At 42.0% G+C, this 20205-nt stretch overlaps 1 protein-coding gene across 2 annotated transcripts in view; it reads right to left on the reverse strand.

Moving 5' to 3' along the window:
* Window positions 1-20205, reverse strand: part of LOC139467717 (atrial natriuretic peptide-converting enzyme-like) — a 175534-nt gene that overhangs the window by 9060 nt on the left and 146269 nt on the right. For both annotated transcript variants that reach the window (XM_071249228.1, XM_071249227.1), the window contains exons 5-16: window positions 19095-19162; window positions 17108-17262; window positions 15021-15056; window positions 13668-13904; window positions 13089-13202; window positions 12333-12590; window positions 11635-11778; window positions 5770-5877; window positions 4665-4778; window positions 4330-4462; window positions 3144-3254; window positions 2390-2439 (exon numbers count right to left, since the gene is read on the reverse strand). In XM_071249228.1, coding sequence (XP_071105329.1) covers window positions 2390-2439; window positions 3144-3254; window positions 4330-4462; window positions 4665-4778; window positions 5770-5877; window positions 11635-11778; window positions 12333-12590; window positions 13089-13202; window positions 13668-13904; window positions 15021-15056; window positions 17108-17262; window positions 19095-19162 — 1528 coding nt within the window. The remainder of the gene's footprint in view (window positions 1-2389; window positions 2440-3143; window positions 3255-4329; window positions 4463-4664; window positions 4779-5769; window positions 5878-11634; window positions 11779-12332; window positions 12591-13088; window positions 13203-13667; window positions 13905-15020; window positions 15057-17107; window positions 17263-19094; window positions 19163-20205) is intronic.

Consider the following 20205-nt stretch of genomic DNA (forward strand, 5'->3'; position numbering starts at 1 on the left):
GTGTTGAATGCTGCGCGAGAGGAAAGCAAACACTGACGCCAAGAAACAAAGTGACACCGAGTACAGATAAGGCCCTGACAAAACCAAGGATCATAGTCGGAGAAATTCAGCAGATCCTAACACGCTTATGAGACGCAAATCAGCACAGCGAATCGCAGAGCCCTGAATCACGTTGTTCAAATGCCAGCACAGCAAAGATTTGGTTGCTGTCAAGATCGCGTTTTGAATCTGAGACAAGGTTATGCTATTGATACTGTGCGATGGAACACAATCGATATATCCATATCGATAAAAATAGAAATGAGATCGAAACTTTTGTCCAAATTGTCCAAGATCCAAAGTTGTAATGACTTCAGAAAAGAAATGTGAATTACATGCAGTGCGCTATTCAGCGATAATTAAACGCAGTACATCAAATGACACGAGCTTGGAATCTTCAATAAAGCACGATTTAACGAAATATAATCGATTAAGCTCGCGGTATCACATGCTACCGTGTGCAACGCCAAATCCATGCTGTGTACACTGCATGGAGCTGAGACAAATATGCCGATGTGTGTTAGTGTAAAGAAAGCATTCGGCCCATGTTTCAGGGTGCCAGTGTTTCAAACGTTATATAGTAAACCTGTCAGTATCCCTGATTTAACGTGTGAGGGTAGACAATCAGATGAGAAGGGCTATGTCTGGGGTGTACTAAGTTACCATTTCTGTATTCTAACTAGAAATTGTGTTTGTTTGTTGTTGTTTATTGTCCAACTCAGCAACATTCCAACTATCTGTAAATAATCGAGTTTGGAGGAGACAATCCAGTTATTGACATCATGTGCATCGATCTAAACAACTGGGATACGATGACATGGATCAACCAAGTCAACGAGCCTGACCACCAGATCCCGTTAGTCGCCTTTCACGACAAGCATTGTCGGCTCCTGTGGCAAGCATGGGTTGCTGAAGACCTATTCTCTACCCGAAATCTTCATGGGACTCTACGTATTAATTTCAGTAGATTTTAATGATCTGGTTATATTAATTGAAACCGTCTGATAGTGTTTGAAAACTAACGTCAATGCGCACAATAATTGACATGTACATTAATTGAAACGTGGGTTCAAGATCATGTATAATTGACAACTGTCAATTCCTGAAAAAAATAATGGATTGTTTAAACAATAGATTGTCGTCATAGGTGTGTTGCATCTTTCTTATGAAACGTTTTCTCAACAACTGATATGACAGCTATCTTAGGGCAGAAGCGGAAGCTGGGCAAGCTTCGGGGCCATGGCAATATCGAATACTATTCGCATGACCTATCTGAGCAATAATTCACATTCAGACCTCACATGGACAGCCAGATTATCCCTACCAATATTAAGTAGTATATCTTCATTTCAATAAGAATGCTGGTGGAGTATATTACCAAACTGATTTTAAATGGGCGTATGACTGGCGTGTCTGAAACGATGAACAATAAAGGCTACAAATTGCTGACTCGACATTCTGTACGTACATTTCTTATGCGCCTTACACTACAGTACCGCGCAAAAGAAAGCATACAATTGAAAAGTGGCCACACAGAAGCATACACGTTTTTTACCAAGAATTTACACACTTTATCAAAACGTTACTAGACTGAAAACAGTCCCCTGAAAGAATGCAAACTCATTGTCCAACCATCCGAAAATGATACCCGTTTCAAATACATCATCATCCCAAAACCATTTGTTGTTTGTTTCAATTTTAGCCAGCATCAAACATAGGTGTATACTTTCTTTTGCGAGGTCGGTGGTTTATCATGGCCTTAATTTCTTCTCGGGGTAATCAGGCTGTGGATATGTCACTAAACACGATATCCTTCACGGTCGAGCCATTTACTAGTCTTTCATCGGGTATTGGCTAAACGTAAACCTCATCACGACATTGACAGATAATTACACATTTCTCTCTCCTCAAAAGCTTTGTTTCATTTAGTCTGATCATTCAAAAATAGTGAGCAATCTGGATATAAGTATAGATCAATATAAGCAGCTCTACCATTGTTCCAGTGATAGATACTGCACGCACTCTTGTCCTTCATCGATATATTCTACTCACTGTGGCACCTGGCGTGTATATTACCAGGGAGGCTACATAAGACTTGAATAAACTCCTTGATAATTATCATGTGGTAAAACGTACCAAAACGTTATTATTAGCCCAGGATATATTTCCAACCTGCGTTCAATTGATGTCGCTTTGATACGCAGCATCCATTTATCAACTTACACGTCACAAAGACTGTCTTTTACAGCAGTGCTTGTGATTTACGGTGTTTTCTGGAATGGTGAAGTCGGGGATGAAACGGCTATTACGAAAGCAAGAATCATTATAGGGGTTGAGAAGACAGACTTACTTGGATCTTCACACATGATGTTGACGTGCTCATTGTTGGAGCAGCTGGACCTGTAATGTAACACTGACCATTACCCCTCGGGCAACTTACGTTTACGCCTCAAACATATAAGCCTCTTAGTCGAAAAATGGTTCATCGGACAATCGAGACTTGTTATTGTCTTGCTTTGACGTTATGCATATACTCATCGCAAAAAGAAACGCGAACCATAGAAACATGTACGTTAAGAAGAGATGTTTCCAATGGGTACCTACTTAATGACAAAACTAACAATCAGTCAAGTGTAACCACAGTGTCTTTATTCTCATCGCGATATGCTGTACGTGATTTCCAAACTTTACACGCTAACCCTGCACGAGACAAATGGTGCGTTTCGAGTCACGGATCTGTAACGTCACATGTGATGCGGTCATGAGCGTAGGTTCACACATCATGACAGTATGTTCGTTTGTGCATGGAACTAATCTTATATCTTTTGAATATGAACAAGTCTATATACATTAACCAACAGGTATGGTATTCGCGTTTCTTTTGTCGTTGAGTATATTCAGGATAGGGTGTTTCTAAAAAATGCAGATTATTATTTTTTACAAGAATGTGTTTCATTTTAACAATATAAAGTGAGACCAAAAGGACACTGGTCATTGATATTTAAAACGGCATTAAAACAGAGTCTGTATCAATAATCAGACGTTTTACTGCTGCTATATACGCTTACTTCCTAACGGCTACACAAACAGGGGCGACAACTCACGTCCAGTTGAAATAACTCTGTATTTTCCGTGGGTCCTGGTTATTGTTGCGTGGTTGGAGGACAACGGCCGGTCGACTTGAGCCGGCCTTAAACACCGTGCTGTGTACGATCCTGGAAACAACACAGAGAGAACGGTTAGTGAGTAGTCGAGAATAGGCATGTACAAATCATCGGGACACTTTGCACTATACATTCATTCTCTTAATCATCGTTTAGTTCAAACAGTTCATGTTGTTAAACCATCCATGCATCGATAGTCATGCCATACATACTACTCAGTGCCTGATAGGGAAAGCAATTCGGTGTTAAACAATGTGACTGTATTTACCTGTAGCCCAGCTGATTACAGACGATGTTGCTGAACGCCATAAAAGTATTTACCTGTAGCCCAGCTAATTACAGACGATTTTGCTGAACGCCATAAAAGTACTTACCTGTAGCCCAGCTGATTACAAACGATGTTGCTGAACGCCATAAAAGTATTTACCTGTATCCCAGCTGATTACAAACGATGTTGCTGAACGCCATAAAAGTATTTACCTGTAGCCCAGTTGATTACAAACGATGAAAGTATTTATCTGAAGCCCAGCTGATTACAGACGATGAAAGTATTTACATGTAGCCCAGCTGATTACAGACGATGAAAGTATTTACATGAAGCCCAGCTGATTACAGACGATGAAAGTATTTACCTGTAGCACAGCTGATTACAGACGATGAAAGTATTTACATGTAGCCCAGCTGATTACAGACGATGAAAGTATTTACATGAAGCCCAGCTGATTACAGACGATGAAAGTATTTACCTGTAGCACAGCTGATTACAGACGATAAAAGTATTTACCTATAGCACAGCTGATTACAAACGATGAAAGTATTTACCTGGAGCCCAGCTGATTACAAACGATGAAAGTATTTACCTGTAGCACAGCTGATTAAACACGATGAAAGTATTTACCTGTAGCACAGCTGATTACAGACGATAAAAATATTTACCTGCAGCCCAGCTGATTACAAACGATGAAAGTATTTACCTGTAGCACAGCTGATTACACACGATGAAAGTATTTACCTCTAGCACAGCTGATTACAGACGATGAAAGTACTTACCTGTAGCACAGCTGATTGCAGACGATGAAAGTATTAACCTGTAGCACAGCTGATTGCAGACGATGAAAGTACTTACCTGTAGCCCAGCTGATTACAGACGATGTTGCTGAAGGTCATGTTCCAGCCGTCGGAGCACACAGGGAGCCACTGGTTCGTCTCCGGGTCCCTGGCTTCCACTATCCTCTGTTGGGCGTGGGTCCCCAGGCGAACTGAAGCAACAATTTGGAATTGTTTATTTGCAGGTACACGTAGTTGCATATGTTTTGAACCCTATTTACCCTTAAGGCAAACAGAACATTTATTTGGATAAAGAACGCAAGTGTACATTTGAGTTAAAAATGCGTAAAATGAATAAATTTAACAGTTTTATCATTTTCGCATCCCTGTTGTCTAACCAGTTTTGGAACCTACCACACTCAGACTCCTCCACAGCGCCGACACAGTCAGTGACGCCGTCACATACGGAGTTCTTGTTAACGCACATCCTGTTTCCGGAGCACAGATGCTCATTGGCAGCACAAGTTGCTGCAAAGACAAGAAAAACATGATCTAAGGCATCAACATGGCGCCAATGTTAGGCTGTATTTTGAAATTTCACAAAGGCAGATATATTATCTGAAACCGCTAAGCGGAAACATTGCAATCTGTAACACACCAGAAGACACCATTAGCAAATATAGATCTATGAATTATACAACATAACTCCATGTCGATGCCATACATATATACATATATCAGTTCTTCTTGAAGTCTAGAGCAAACACTTGATTGGCTACTTGCTCTCTGAACCCGAGGAGACGAACTGATCAGCTTAAATACAATGAATACACAATGCCATTTAGAAAGTGGGCAAATGTAACAAATGTTATAGTTCGGATAACACTTATCATTGAGTGAGTGAGTTGGGGTTAACGCCGCTTTTAACAGTATTCAAGTTATATCACGGCGTGTCAGCTTAATGTGGAAGGAAAGCCCGAAGTGATGCAGGTCTCAGACGGTTACCACTTAGGCGAAACCCACGAGCACGGGTATGGTGCTGACAAACCTAGAAACATAATCGGGGCGAACCGGGATTCGAACCCACAATCATAGGTTTCTTGCGTGCCCAAGGGACGCAACTCTGCACACCGAATCAATGCGCCTTAGACGACTGTGCCATCCGTGCCCCCTGATGACAATCTAGACTACCAGTTGTCGGACTTTTGTGGAAGCCTCGGTGGCTGAGAGGATTAGATCGCTGATTTTGTGTGCGGGCGAGTAGGTGCCTCACTCTGGGAGTGTAGGTTCAAATCCCGAATGGGACTCAACCCCAAACAGTACCAGAATCTGTACTTTACTAAGAAAGTGTTATCCCAAATAGAACATTTCTTACATGTCTTACATCCAATGTCTGGATATGGAACGTCGATCTGCCAAATTATGAAAACACGTTCTCCTAAGAAGTTGGTAGCCAAACTGTTACCCACCCACCCAACCCATGCCTCTCGAGATAAAACAGCCGCATTGTGGTGCTCACCGCAGTGGTGTTCGTCCATGTTGTCAGCGCAGTCTTGGTAGCCGTCGCACACCCAGAGGTTGGAGATGCACGTGCCGTTGTCACACCGGAATTCGTCCCGCCTGCATGCTGGAACGAGATAACACACCACTTGCAACTTGATGGATTTACTAGCGAGTAGGAAGTGTGTGTAAAAGAAACTGGACAACCCGTATACATGGTCAAAACTGTTTTTAGATCCTAAACACAAACGTAAACACATCACTTGTTCGCTGTATTAATGGGTTAATTTGGAGGTGGGGGGGTGTGGGGGTGTGGGGGTGTGAGTTGTATTAACTAAAAACTGTTCAGCATCAATCGTAGTAATCAGATCTACTTTCATTGTGAGCGTCCTGTGTGAGAGAAATACGAGTAGTCACACAGCAACAACTCATTTAGAAACACATAGATTTTTTAAACCTGGGCGCGGGATACGAACCTGCAACCTTTTGATTTGTAATCTTCACGATATCACCTGTGATACGGAGACTGTTGTCACAAGTGTCATTTTGTCCTAGTCTCCATTAACCGAGTTTGGGTAAGTTGCTGTTATTATATAAATACTGCAGCAAGTTCGTTGTAAGTCCTGGTGGTATATGTGTTAAGCAAGTGCAATTGTAATATACATTTTACATCTTATCCACGTTTGACTTATTGTCTAATGCCCTCTATTGAAATATTGTTTAAATAATGTTTAAATTTGAAACATGTTTAAATTCGAAACACGTTAAAAAGGATTTAAACTCTAAACATGCTTAATCTCTAAATATGCCTAAAATCTAAACATTTTTTAACGTGCTTAATTTCTGACCATGCTTCGATTATGGGCATGTTGTGTTTAGGTGGTGTTTAGACTGTGAGACGGTAGCTCATTTCATGTGTGTTAAGACCTAAATCCGTTTAGAAAGGACATACCAAATGTGTATTCCGTTTAGGACTGAACCACATTCCTAATCATGTTTAGATCTAAACAGGTATTGTCAGCGTTTACACCCTAAACACATTTTACGTGAAAAAATGAAAAAGAATACGAATACGACATGACGTTCTTTGGCCATGCACGCCAACCAGCGTGTTTAATCTATAAATGAGTCTGATAGCGACCTGAGACATTTTTGTCCAATAGTGCAGAGGACCCTTGAAGATCCGGGGTAGAATAGGTCTTCAGCAACCCATGCTTGCCGTAAAAGACGACTATGCTTGTCGTAAGAGGCGACTAACAGGATCGGGTGGTCAGGCTCGCTGACTTGGTTGATGCATGTCATCGTACCCAAGTTGCGTGGACCCGTGCTTATGATATCAATCACCGGATTTTCTGGTCCAGACTCGATTATTTACAGACCGACGTCATATAGCTGGAATATTCCTGAGTGAGATGTTGAACAACATACAAACAAATGTTGAAACCGCAATGCCCACATTCTGAAGTCAAAGACTATTTTGTTTCGCCATCTGATATCAATGGATACATCAAGTCACCACTTCCGCCGTTAAGTATTTGCAATGTGTCTACGCGGGCTACCACTCGATAAGAACAACAGTATTTCCTGTCGGAATATCAGACTTTTTACGGCAAAGGAACATATTTGTACGGAAGACAGACCCAATGTAAGCCGTGACCCATCGTCACCTGCTTATAGCCGGCGCCAGAACGCCGGATCCCGCTCGTAGCTGCTGAAGCCGATGGACGCTCCGCAAACACCAGCTACAGCCTCGCTATCAACTACCTATCAAGTATGTCCAAAGTCCACTTGCCGTCACGCTAAGTTCCCAGCAATGTCTTGCCGTCATTATTTAGCCGTCCCTCAAACTCGGCGAGGGGTGGGATCTTTGGTGTTACCATTGATTGCAAACCAATGTGAAAGCAATCCTGGTTCCTGCTTGTTCGTGTTATCATCATGGGGTATAAAGCCTACTGTTTTACCCAGTTTAATGAGTACTTGAACCAGAAATCCCTCATCATGAGACTGCGCGGAACAGGTATGGGACAGATTCATCAGATACAAAGTCAAACTTAATAACTAAAACTAATTAAATATCAAGTCATGTCTCTTATTGATCTTTGGAGTGAGTGAGTTGGGTTAAAGCCACTATTAAGTGTATTTCAGTTATATCATTGCGCGTCAGCTGAATACACTCTTCAAACAAAGAAACGCACAGTTAAAAAATAAGGATATTTATTAAGCGGATGTAAAAGTATCTACACAGAATATGCGTGAACACAGTCAAATGAATTAGACACAGTGATCGACAAAAGCATTGTCGTCATTATCAGCATTAATTCAGTTCAGTCATTGCACATGTGTAGCCACAAGGGGGCGTCGTGGTCAGTACCTGGTCACACCACCTCTTACAGCCGTCACTGCTCGACACCTCTTTGGCACAGATTGCACAAGTCGTCGGATTATTTTCGTGGGGATTTCTTCGCCATTCCTCCTGTAAGGCGTTGGCGAGTTGTGCCAGTGTGTGGGGACGCTGGTGACGTTGACGGACGCGTCGTTCAAGTTCGTCCCACAAATGTTCAATGGGATTGAGATCAGGCGATTTGGACGGCCATGGGAGCACATTGATGTTCTCATTAACAAGGAAATTAACTGTTGCACGTGCTGTATTGGGCCGAGCGTTGTCATGTTGGAACAGCTCCCTCTGGCGGTCCAAAGTTGGGAGGAGGTGAGGACGCAGAATTTGGTCTATGTATCAGTTTGCTGTAAGATTGCCCTGGGCAACCACTAACTGTGATCTACCCGTGTAGGATATGGCTCCCGACACCATGACATTCCCTCCACCAAATCGGTCCACCTGTCGAACGCAGTTCGGCGCAAAACGTTTATGTCGACGTCGGTATACACGTTGTCTTCCATCCCGTCGCTGAACCAAACCAAACCAAACCCCGAACCAAACGCGTCGCCAGTTCCTGAGATCCCAAGCCTGTACTCTGTTTCACCACCGGACACGTCGTACACAGTGTAGACGTCGCAAGACAGGTACAACTTTTTGTCGTCTCGCTCGAATTCCCACTTCCCTCAGACGATTTCTGATGGTTTGGTCGGAAATTCTTCGCAAACCAGTCCCGCTGTAGCAAATCGATTCCGAAGGTGATGCAACCGGATGTAGCGATCCTGAGCAGGGGTGGTCACTCTTGGTCTTCCACTTCTGGGATGATTTTGAGTCGATTTAGTGCGGGTATATCGATCCCATAGTCGAGATATGGTGCTTTGGTGAACGTTGAAGTGTCTTGCAACGGCAGACTGGGACTCCCCTGCTTCCAAACGTCCAATGGCGATATTTCTGTCAGCGGCAGTTAATCTTGGCATTTTTCGATCTCCGTTCACGTCAGAAAATTCGTAATGAACTGATGAATTTTGTACGGTCTTTTATAGCCAGTGTCTCTACTCTTGTTTCCACTACTTTGCACGTGTATTGTGCTGAAAACTTTTTCTGAAAGCAATTTCCGTGCATCCTTTGCATTTTTGCTGATACACGTTTACAAAAAAATATTTTGAGTTGTGTTTGCGCGCAATGCACAACAAACATGACATGATTAACGGGAATCAAACATAAGAATAGTCTTTATGACGATTGCTGGGAAAGAATATCTAACTGGCATTCTCAAAACACCTATGCGTTTCTTTTTTTGAAGAGTGTATCAGGGGGAAGCCCGAAGTGATGCAGGTCTCACACATTTACAACTTTAGTGAAACCCACGAGCACTGGTAGGGTGCTGACAAACCTAGAAACATAATCGGTGCGAAGCGGGAATAGAACCTCCAATCATAGGTTTCTGGCGTGCCCAAAGGACGCATCTCTGCACAGCGGCTTAGACGACTGGGACACCCGTGGCAACCCTTACTATTTTGAATAGACATTCATACGACTAGGCACACATCGTATGTAGTTACACGTCAAGGGAAACATTCTGATGTTACAGGGACGGTCGGGTAGCCTAGTGGTTAAAGAGTTCCCTCATCACGCCGAAGAACCGGGTTCGATTTCCCACATGGGTACAATGTGTGAAGCCAATTTCTGGTGTCTCCTGCCGTGATATTGCTGAAATATTGCTAAAAGCGGCGTAAAACCATACTCACTCACTCACACACTCTCATCCACTCATCATCCTCTGTATGTTACAGCTGCAGTTTCACATAGATTTATAAAAAGTGATCGTTAGACATAATTTGAGACATACTGAACCAAAACAAGTTAGGGATCATAAATAGTTTTCGTGAATCCAACCAAAGATAACCTTTTACAAAATGTTGTTGGAATGCGTGATGGTTAAACAGACAGAATCAGTGTGTGTGTGTGTGGCTGTTTGTACTAGTCCGAACTGATGCCGATTTGTAGTGCTTGTCCACTGAGATGCCATGCCGCAGTTTAACATGAACACCTCACTCAGACACAGTATACTGACTCCGAGCCGACCAGTCCTTGTTTTTGCCCCTTAATGCCGAGCGCCAGACAGGGTAACAACAAGTACCATCGTTTAAAGTCTTTCGGTATGACCCGGCCGGGATCGAACCCCGAATCTTCCGCTCTCCGGGCGGACGCCCTACCACTAGAGCACGGAGGCTGTTATTTTCAGAGTAAGATCACGAAGAACAGACACACATGTTATTTCAAAAGTAGAGGGAAATATCAATTCATTTCTAAATAGGCCAACGTCAAATAGTTCAGATATCCATTCCTGCAACACCCTGTATGCCTTTTCAAAATATGACAAACTACTTGTCTAACCAATGAAATAAGACAAACTACTTGTCTTACGTATGAAATAAGACACACTACTTGTCTAACGTATGATATAAGACAAACTACTTGTCTAACGTATGAAACAAGACAAACTGCTTGTACTAACGTATGAAATAAGACAAACTGCTTGTACTAACGTATGAAATAAGACAAACTTCTTGTACTAACGTATGAAATAAGACAAACTACTTGTCTAACGTATGAAATAAGACAAACTACTTGTCTAACCTACGAAATAAAACAAACTACTTGTACTAACGTATGAAATAAGACAAACTACTTGTACTAACGTATGAAATAAGACAAACTGCTCGTACTAACGTATGAAAATAGCGACCGCCTTTCAGCTAATCTGTCCGTGTTGAGGGTCATATGTCTTTAACACTAATATTACTGGACATCCGTAGTACCGAATGCGGTACACAATGTACGAAATACATGTATTTATTAACGGCCATACGGTGTATGGTATAACCTGATGATCTTAAGTATATGCGCACAATAATGTGAGATTCAGGTTGATGGTATAACATGATGATCTATAGTATATGCGTACAATGATGTGAGATTCAGATGTATGGTTTAGCCAAATGATCTATAGTATATGCGTACAATGATGTGAGATTCAGGTGTATGGCATAGCCAAATGATATATAGTATATGCGTACAATGTTGAGCGATTCAGGTGTATGGTATAGCCACATGATCTATAGTATATGCGTACAATGATGTGAGATTCAGCTTTACGGTATAGCCAAATGATCTAAAGTATATGCGTACAATGATGTGAGATTCAGATTTACGGTATAGCCAAATGATCTATAGTATATGCGTACAATGATGTGAGATTCAGATTTACGGTATAGCCAAATGATCTATAGCATATGCGTACAATGATGTGAGATTCAGATTTACGGTATACCCAAATGATCTATAGTATATGCGTACAATGATGTGAGATTCCGATGGTTGGTTTAGCCAAATGATTTATAGTATATGCGTACAATGATGTGAGATTCAGGTGTATGGTAAAACTGTGCAGTCTCACTTTGAAATTGACGGTGGATCTAGTCTGGGAGAGTCAAGAACTAGCCTCACCTCCTTTCTCCGGCAGTTCGTGTGCCTCGTCGTATCCAATACAGATGTTTTCATCCGGGGAATCGGGGAACTTGGAACAGTTCAGATGGGGAGGCCATCCAAGGTAGAAGATGTGCAGGTAAATCTCACAGCGGGACTTGAATTCTATAAGAACAGCAATGCATGGATATAGTATGGAAAGTTTGTTCCCATTGTCCCCAATACGAGTTGAGCTATTGTCCCAAATATTACCCGTATGGGAGTTCAACTATTGTCCATAAATGACCGACATGGGAGTTCAACTATTGTTCCAAATATTACCCATATGCGAGTTCAGCTATTGTCCGAAATATCACCCATATGGGAATTCAGCTATTGTCCAAATATTACCGACATGGGAGTTCAACTATTGTTCCAAATATTACCAATATGCGAGTTCAGCTATTGTCCCAAATATTACCCAAATGGGAATTCAGCTATTGTCCAGAATATTACCCAAATGGGAGTCCAACTATTGCTCAAATATCACCCAGGCAGGAAACATACCACTGATCCAAATATTACCAGCGTTTGAATTAAACCATTATTCATTATTAATGACTCCTCCAAATCGTGATCTTCACCTGTCGTTACGCAGTAATATAACATGGACAAGAGCTGGCTGTGTCCTAAGCAAATAACAAAGAATCGAACGGCACGAAACTTATGGAGCTTCTTACCTTGGCACAGACTGCGACAAGGCGGGATGATGTGATTGGGCACATGACCTGTCCCACTGCATTTGGGGATGAAGGCCGCGCAGACAAAGAGTCTGGCGTATTTGAAGCAGTGGGTGGCAAACTGGATTCCCTTGATAATCGTCGTGAGGTTGGCCTTCACCTCCTTCTCCCCGTAGCTGCCCACGGTGTTGGGGAAGGAGGTGTAGTTGTAGCCCACGTCCTCACACAGCTCTTCCTGCACTGGTATACACTTCCCCGCTGAAGACAACAACGTTGTCGGCGTTATCAGGGTTGAAATATATATATAGATAATATGCTCCAAGTTTCTATGTTTATCTGTAAACTGTCTGAGAGAGTGAATGAGTTGGGTTTAACGCCGCTTCGAAGAGTATTCCAGTTTTATCACATCGTGTCAGGAAAGTGATGAAAGTGATGCAGGTCTCAGACGTTTACCACTTTGTTGAAACCCACGAGCATGTGTATGGTGCTGACAAATCAAGAAACATAATCGTGGCGAACGGGGATTCGAACCCACAATTATAGGATTCGTGCTCATAGGACGCAACTCTACACAGTGAATGCGGAGCCTAAGACAACTAGACCACACGTGTCCCCTACTGTCTGAGAGTTTGATAAAGTTATCTGCTTTCATAAACAAATTAATTATTTAAAGTAACTGTAACCTGACTTTGCAGGACAAAAGACAACAGTAAAACGCCTACCGCTAACTGTCTGTGATATCCGGGTAGTACTTACGTTCATATAAGCTGGGTCTGCAGACAGTGGGGTTGGAGGACTCCGGCAGCCTGGAGCAGTCCACGGGGAATGTGATGTTGTCGGGGTAAGCGCCCACACAGCGGGACCGCACCTCTGATAATACACAGGTAAAGAGGTTGCGATATCTACCTTTTCACATAATGCAATTGTGATAAAATGTTTTTAAAGAATTGGGCATCAGTAAACGGGTATATTCAAGGCATATGGGTATATTCAAGTAACTCTCACTCTCACAGTTACTCCAACAAGGGTGTGTGGGTATATTCAAGTAACTCTCACCCTCACAGTAACTCCAACAAGGGTGTGTGGGTATATTCAAGTAACTCTCACCCTCACAGTAACTCCAAAAAGGTGTGTGGGTATATTCAAGTAACTCTCACCCTTACAGTAACTCCAACAAGGGTGTGTGGGTATATTCAAGTAACTCTCACTCTCACATTAACTCCAACAAGGGTGAATGGGTATATTCAAGTAACTCTCACTCTCACAGCAACTCCAACAAGGGTGTGTGGGTATATTCAAGTACTCCGGCATGGAGCCTGCTGAAGTAACACTCACCCTCACAGTAGCTGCGACAAGGAGGTATAGGTCTATTCAGGTAGCACTCGGGAGTGTAAGCAGAACAGAAGAAGTCCTTTGCGTAAGCATGGCATGGAATGTCAAAGAAGTCTTTGAAGTGGTTGTAGCGTGATATGGCCTGGGACTGAGTGACGTCACCAAACGCATTAGGATACATAGTGCTATGGTAGTTCGTCCCGTTGACGCAGGGGTGTAGACGCATCGGCTCACATGATGCTGGAATAGGAACACAGAGTTTCTTTAAAGGGCCATTGCTTCATTCAATCAATGTGAAACGCCAGGAGAAAAGGGACCTTATGTGTGCTAGGATACAATTGTGCTATGACGTCATAAAGTGAGTGAGTGAGTTGGGTTTAACACCTCTTTGAACAGTATAGCAGTTATATCGCGGCGTGTCAGCTTAATGTGGGAGGAAAGCCCGAAGTGATGCAGGTCCCAGGCGTTTACCACTTTGGTGAAACCCAAGAGCACGGGTATGGTGCTGACAAACCTAGAAACATAATCAGGGCGAACCGGGATTTGAACCCACAATCATAGATTTCTGGCGTGCCCAAGGGACGCAACTCTGCAAAGCGAATCGCGGCGCCTTATACGACTGGGCCACCCGTGTCCCCCGACATCATAAAGACGTTTGACGTCCACTTATATTACTTCAGTCAAGCTCACCATGTGTGATGTCAAGTATCTCTGTAATAAAACTAAACTTAAGCTTGTGAATTGTATTGTTGTGTTCCGAAAATGCTGTAGTTTTAAAATAAAATGAAAAGCCAAAATGTGATTTTTCACCCATTAGGTCCCTTACCTTATGGTTGGCCACAAATTATGCTGACAAATTTAGAAAATATAATCAGGGCTAATTTTGGGTTCCAACCCACGACCATATTTTTCTGGCACACTTAGGTTCGCAACAGCAAACTGCGGCGCTTTGGAAGACTTGGTCATGTACATGGACATGTACCCTTCTATTTGTGGACGATGTAGATTTAAATTGGAGTTGAGATATTGACAGGCATTATCCGCTGGAAATCATACATGTCGTATTGGAGTGTCTAAGTACTCGCTCTTGAACTTTGATTTCCGATATTGAACGCGCTTACCCTTGCAGTTGAATGAATGCTGGGATAAAAATGGCTTCAAATATGTTTTCAGAGACACTCTTAAACATCAAACGTTGTCCAGTCAATTACATTTCATGGATCATTTTCTCTCCTTAAATTTAATGGTTCGACATGTAAAAAGGAGTGTTTTTGTATGATCATCTATATTTGTTCTAATCACATAACGTCCACTTTTAGCATATAAGCCATGTATGCGGCAGACAAGCAGACTTACTTGCTGGAATTGCCGGGCCTTCCGTACTTAATGGCACTGAAAATATAACATAATCACGTAAAAGGGGAGATATGTTATACATGCATGGAGGTCTATACCTCACTTCATGTTATCGTCTAGATTTCATAATTACGCATTAGAACATGAACTGTAAGTAAATAGGTCACAGAAAATGAACTTAGGCTAATTGGTAACAGAACATGAACTGTTAGTAGATATGTAATAGAACATGAACTGTTAGTAGATATGTAACAGAACATGAACTGTTAGTAGATATGTAATAGAACATGAACTGTTAGTAGATATGTAATAGAACATGAACTGTTAGTAGATATGTAATAGAACATGAACTGTTAGTAGATATGTAATAGAACATGGACAGTTAGTAGACATGTAATAGAACATGGACAGTTAGTAGATATGTAATAGAACATGAACTGTAGGCAAATAGGTAACAAATCGTGAACTGCAAAGGACCGACCAATTGATATTCGTACATTTGAATGGCAATCCTGGGATTGTTTCGAAAAAAATAAATAGACTCAGAAACTTCTTAAGAATAATAATTATACTTCAGACTGTTGATTGAAAAAGAGAAATTAGTCTGACACAAAAATTACATTATTGTTAATAGGCGTTTTTCTAAAAACAATATAGTCTTATAGTTTTAATTTTTTTTAAATATCTGATTTTGCAGCTGAAGCACAAAAAGTATCTAATCTCCAGACGAAATCCCAACAACCAACCCACCCCCAACACCAGAATATCAAATGGTCGGCCCCTAAGTCAGCAGGTAACCTGACATGAACTGTAAGTAGTTAGGTGAGAAAGCAGAAGTAAATAAGTTACAATATGAGATGGGGGCGACCAAGTTAAAGAAAATTAGCTTTCTGTAAATATGTCAGAGAACACAGAGATAGGTCAGGAATTGGTAACTATACTAAGAAGAAACTACCACAAGTAGTATTATTGTTAACAAAAACACCCAGACCCATGTGAGACACAGACCCATGTGAGACACAGACCCATGTGAGACACAGACCCATGGCGGGTCTCATGTTTGCAGAGCACCAAGGGATGCCGCGATTCATATTCTTGTCATACCAGAGACCATGAAATAGAAAATCTGTTTTATGGTCTCCGGTCATACTCTATACAGCCTCACTTGCCCATCCTTCTCTCTCCTTTAGTGCGCTGATAGTTTAGAGCAAGGATGGTTGTTTCTACACGACAACTTATGTCATCACTAGAGATTCGCCTAACAACAGGGCGCTCTTTCAGCTGCTTGCAATCGCACCAATCGCTGGCTTGGGTTGCTTTGTTCTCAAACCAAAATGGCGGCTTAGTTCGACAGCGGGACAGCGTTGACTGGATCAACTGGGAAATGAGCAAAGGCAGCTAACACCCCATCATCCTCAGTCTGCTCCACATCTTCAAAGCAGTCATAAATTTCATCAGTTCGTAATCCAGCCGTCAGTCATCCAGGATCCAGTTCTACATTAGGGCAAAGCAACCAAGCGGTAGTTGCGCCGCCATATTGGAAGGGTGCGCAAGCGCTTCGAGCTGTTGCAAAACCCAGGGATGAGCGATTAATTTGCTTACTTTAAGCGATTCATGGCTTGCAACGCACCCTAGGAGATACGACAGCCCCATTACTATGCGCAAACCTGTTATTGTAACAACTAGGCTTTTGCACTGTATAGGAAACAATGGTAGCACAGGCAGCAATCTGAATCTGTCATGATTTTGGTTATACCGCAGTAAAGAAATATGAATCCTACCATTGATCTTACACATTCTGTTTATCCCTTACAACGATGGGGAAACTCCACTCCAGGAAAACACTTATATCCCTATCTTAAATACAGTAAACTACGTTTATAACAAACACGCTTATAACGAACTTGCGGATATAACGAACTGCTATTTAGGTCCCGGCCATATGCGTTATATATACTTGTAACGAGATACGGTTATAACGAACTAAATTTGGTTGTCCCTTTGAGTTTGTTATAACCGTAGTTCACTGCATAAGTCTCCCGGAAACGATAACGTTAAATATTACAACTTAAAAGGGTGGGACTTACCTTCGAGATAAATCTTCAGCGAAGACGGATCTATTTTGAATATGGAACCTTCCAAGCCTGTATGTATTATACTGGTCACGTGATCTACTGTGTCACGTGTTATACCTAATGATGTCTTGAAGTCGAGTACAAAACTAATAATTACACTACCGTGTCTGAAAAATACAAAATAAGAAAGACAAATAAGTGACCATCGAAGCTATGCAGCAAAAGGATGATGACTGCCGGAAACTAACAAACTTTAACCGCCTAACTCGCTAACACGTGATGGACGTTAATATTCTATGTAAATAGTCATCAAGATTGTTCACGCCTCATGTGACCACTTATCATGGTTGTTTTTTTGTCACCTGACCACTGATCGAGGTTGTTTTTCTTTGTCATATGATGACTGATGGTTGTTTAGACTTTTTTCTTTGTTTTTTTGTGTGTGTTGTTTAACGCCGCACTCAGCAATATTCCAGGCATATGACGGCAGTCTGTAAATAATCTAGCCTGTACCAGACAATACGGTGATTTACATCACGAGCAATTAGGATACGATGACATGCATCAACCAAGTCAGCGAGTCTGACCACCCGATCCCGTTAGTCGCCTCTTACAACAAGGGTAGTCGCCCTTTACGGCAAGCATGGGTTGCTGAAGACCTATACTACCCCGGATCTTCACGGGTAGGTTGTTCAGTCGTCATGTGACCATTGATCAGTGTTGTTTATTCGGCATGTGACCACTGGTCAAAGTGTGTTTCATTCACCATGTGACGACGGACCATGGATATTTATTTGTATTCTGACCACTGATCAGTTGTTTATTCGTCATGTGACCACTGATCGTGGTTGTTTAATATCACTTGTCAGATGACTGACCACCAATGCAGACAACGCTGCCCTGGTCCACATATGTCACGTGACCTGCTACGTCACCACCTATAAGCTCCCTCCGCGTGACGCCATGAACGTCACACGCAGCGGCATTTAGCCCGAATACGACAACCGGCGCAAAGAACCCCGGGGTTGTAAAATAACACGGGACATTATGCGAAAAGTCCTTCTTTAATAATGGAGGATGCAGTGACGAAAGAGCACTGAATTACTTCGCTGTGCGTGTTGCGCAAGTGCCAGCAGACCACAGAGCACAAATGATGGCTCTCTAATATAGCCCTAATGCTATTTCCTGTAGAAATATTTACACTGTACTAAATCTTTATTTTCTAATTTTGGCTGACATTGAAGGGAAAACGGATCGATAAGGTATCGACAGGCAATTTTCATATTGCCTCATACGTAAGACAAAGTGCCCTGTAAAATGGTGACGTCACGACCTCCAGGGCTCGTCTCAAAGATCATGTACACATTATGATCAAATTACACATATTTTGCTCACATGCAGGGACTGCCCGTGCATGTTTAACACGGCACATCGTTTCAATGACCGTGTTATTCTGAGACTGATATTGTCCCACGTTGATATTCATGAAGACAAACATGTGATCCGATATACCATGCTAATTGATTTTCTTAAAATACATGACTATTAAATACTGAGCGTTTTAGGCATGAGTTTGAATCGACATTTTCAGTTCTAATCGGATATTTTAAAATAAGCTCTGTTAAAAAATATGATAAAGAAAATGGGGACAATGTTCTGTTTAAGCTCATTTAAACAATACGTGCAAATCTATGAGTCAATTATCTTGATTTAGATTATAAATTATTGAAATAATTGGTTGTCAAAGTAGCAACAAGCGAACTATTTAGCTAAAAGGACTCCTGACTGCCACAAATGATCCCTAGAGTGCGGACTCCTATATCCCCTTCTGGGAGACGCATTGTCCACACTTGAATCCTTCGGGAAGAATGAAATGACCAAATACGTCGTGATACGACCCCTTGTAATATTTCCCTTACAACTTGTTATACTTTATACCGAAACACCCACTTGTCCATAATGAGGGGATAGAAATGATGATAGAAAGCCCTCGCCTTACCTTATTTGTAATATATCCGTATCATTATACACATCTCTCAAATCACTGTCCCGGAAAACACCCATCATCTGAAACAGAAGCAAGCCCCGTTCACAAGCCGAGAAGAACAATAATATGTAGTGAAGAGGGCACTTTACCTGTCAGGCAAGTCGCCAACAAATTATTTCTGCCTTATAGACACCAAGTGTACAACATGTTCTATTTTGGCCCGAATCCTCATAAACCGATTTGTAACACCGGTATTGTGCCTAAGATACAACGAAAACAAGGTCACAGTTTTGGTGACGTCTTCTGTGTTTATTGTAGAAATAAGAATTCATTCATGACTGAAAATCAACGTGTCCAAAACCATGCAAACGGTTCGATTATTGTTTTACCCTGAAACAAAACATTCGTTTAGGATGATGATACCTTCGTGGCCCAGTCGGCTAAAGTGTCGCAATTCCCTGTGCAATACAATTCACAAGCTTCAATTCATTTTTATTACAGAGATACATGACATCACACATGGTGAGCTTGACTGAAGTAATATAAGTTGACGTCAAACGTCTTTATGACGTCGGGGGAAACGGGTGGCCCAGTCGTATAAGGCGCCGCGATTCGTTGTGCAGAGTTGCGTCCCTTGGGAACGCCAGAAACCTATGATTGTGGTTTCAAATCCCGGTTCGCCCCTATTATGTTTCTAGGTTTGTCAGCACCGTACCCGTGCTCGTGGGTTTCACCAAAGTGGTAAGCGTCTGACACCTGCACCACTTCGGGTTTTCCTCCCACTTTAAGCTGACACCCCGGGATATAACTGGAATACTGTTCAAAGCGGCCTTGAACCCAACTCACTCATATTCAGTAATACATAGTGTGACATGAAATATAATGTTCAATGAAGTGCCACCGCGGCGAAGCGCATTTCTATATACTGCATGCTGTGGATGAAGATATGTACACATGTACTCAAATAACCAAAGGGGCGGTTGGGTAGCCTAGTGGTTAAAGCGTTCGCTCGTCACGCCGAAGACCCGGGTTCGATTCCCGACATGGGTACAATGTGTGAAGCCCATTTCTGGTGTCCCCCGCCGTGATATTGCTGGAATTTTGCTAAAAGCGGCGTAAAACC

This window comes from Haliotis cracherodii, unplaced genomic scaffold (assembly GCF_022045235.1).
Source record: "Haliotis cracherodii isolate W230 unplaced genomic scaffold, xgHalCrac1.p SCAF_2, whole genome shotgun sequence".
NCBI classification, from domain to species: Eukaryota; Metazoa; Mollusca; class Gastropoda; order Lepetellida; family Haliotidae; genus Haliotis; species Haliotis cracherodii.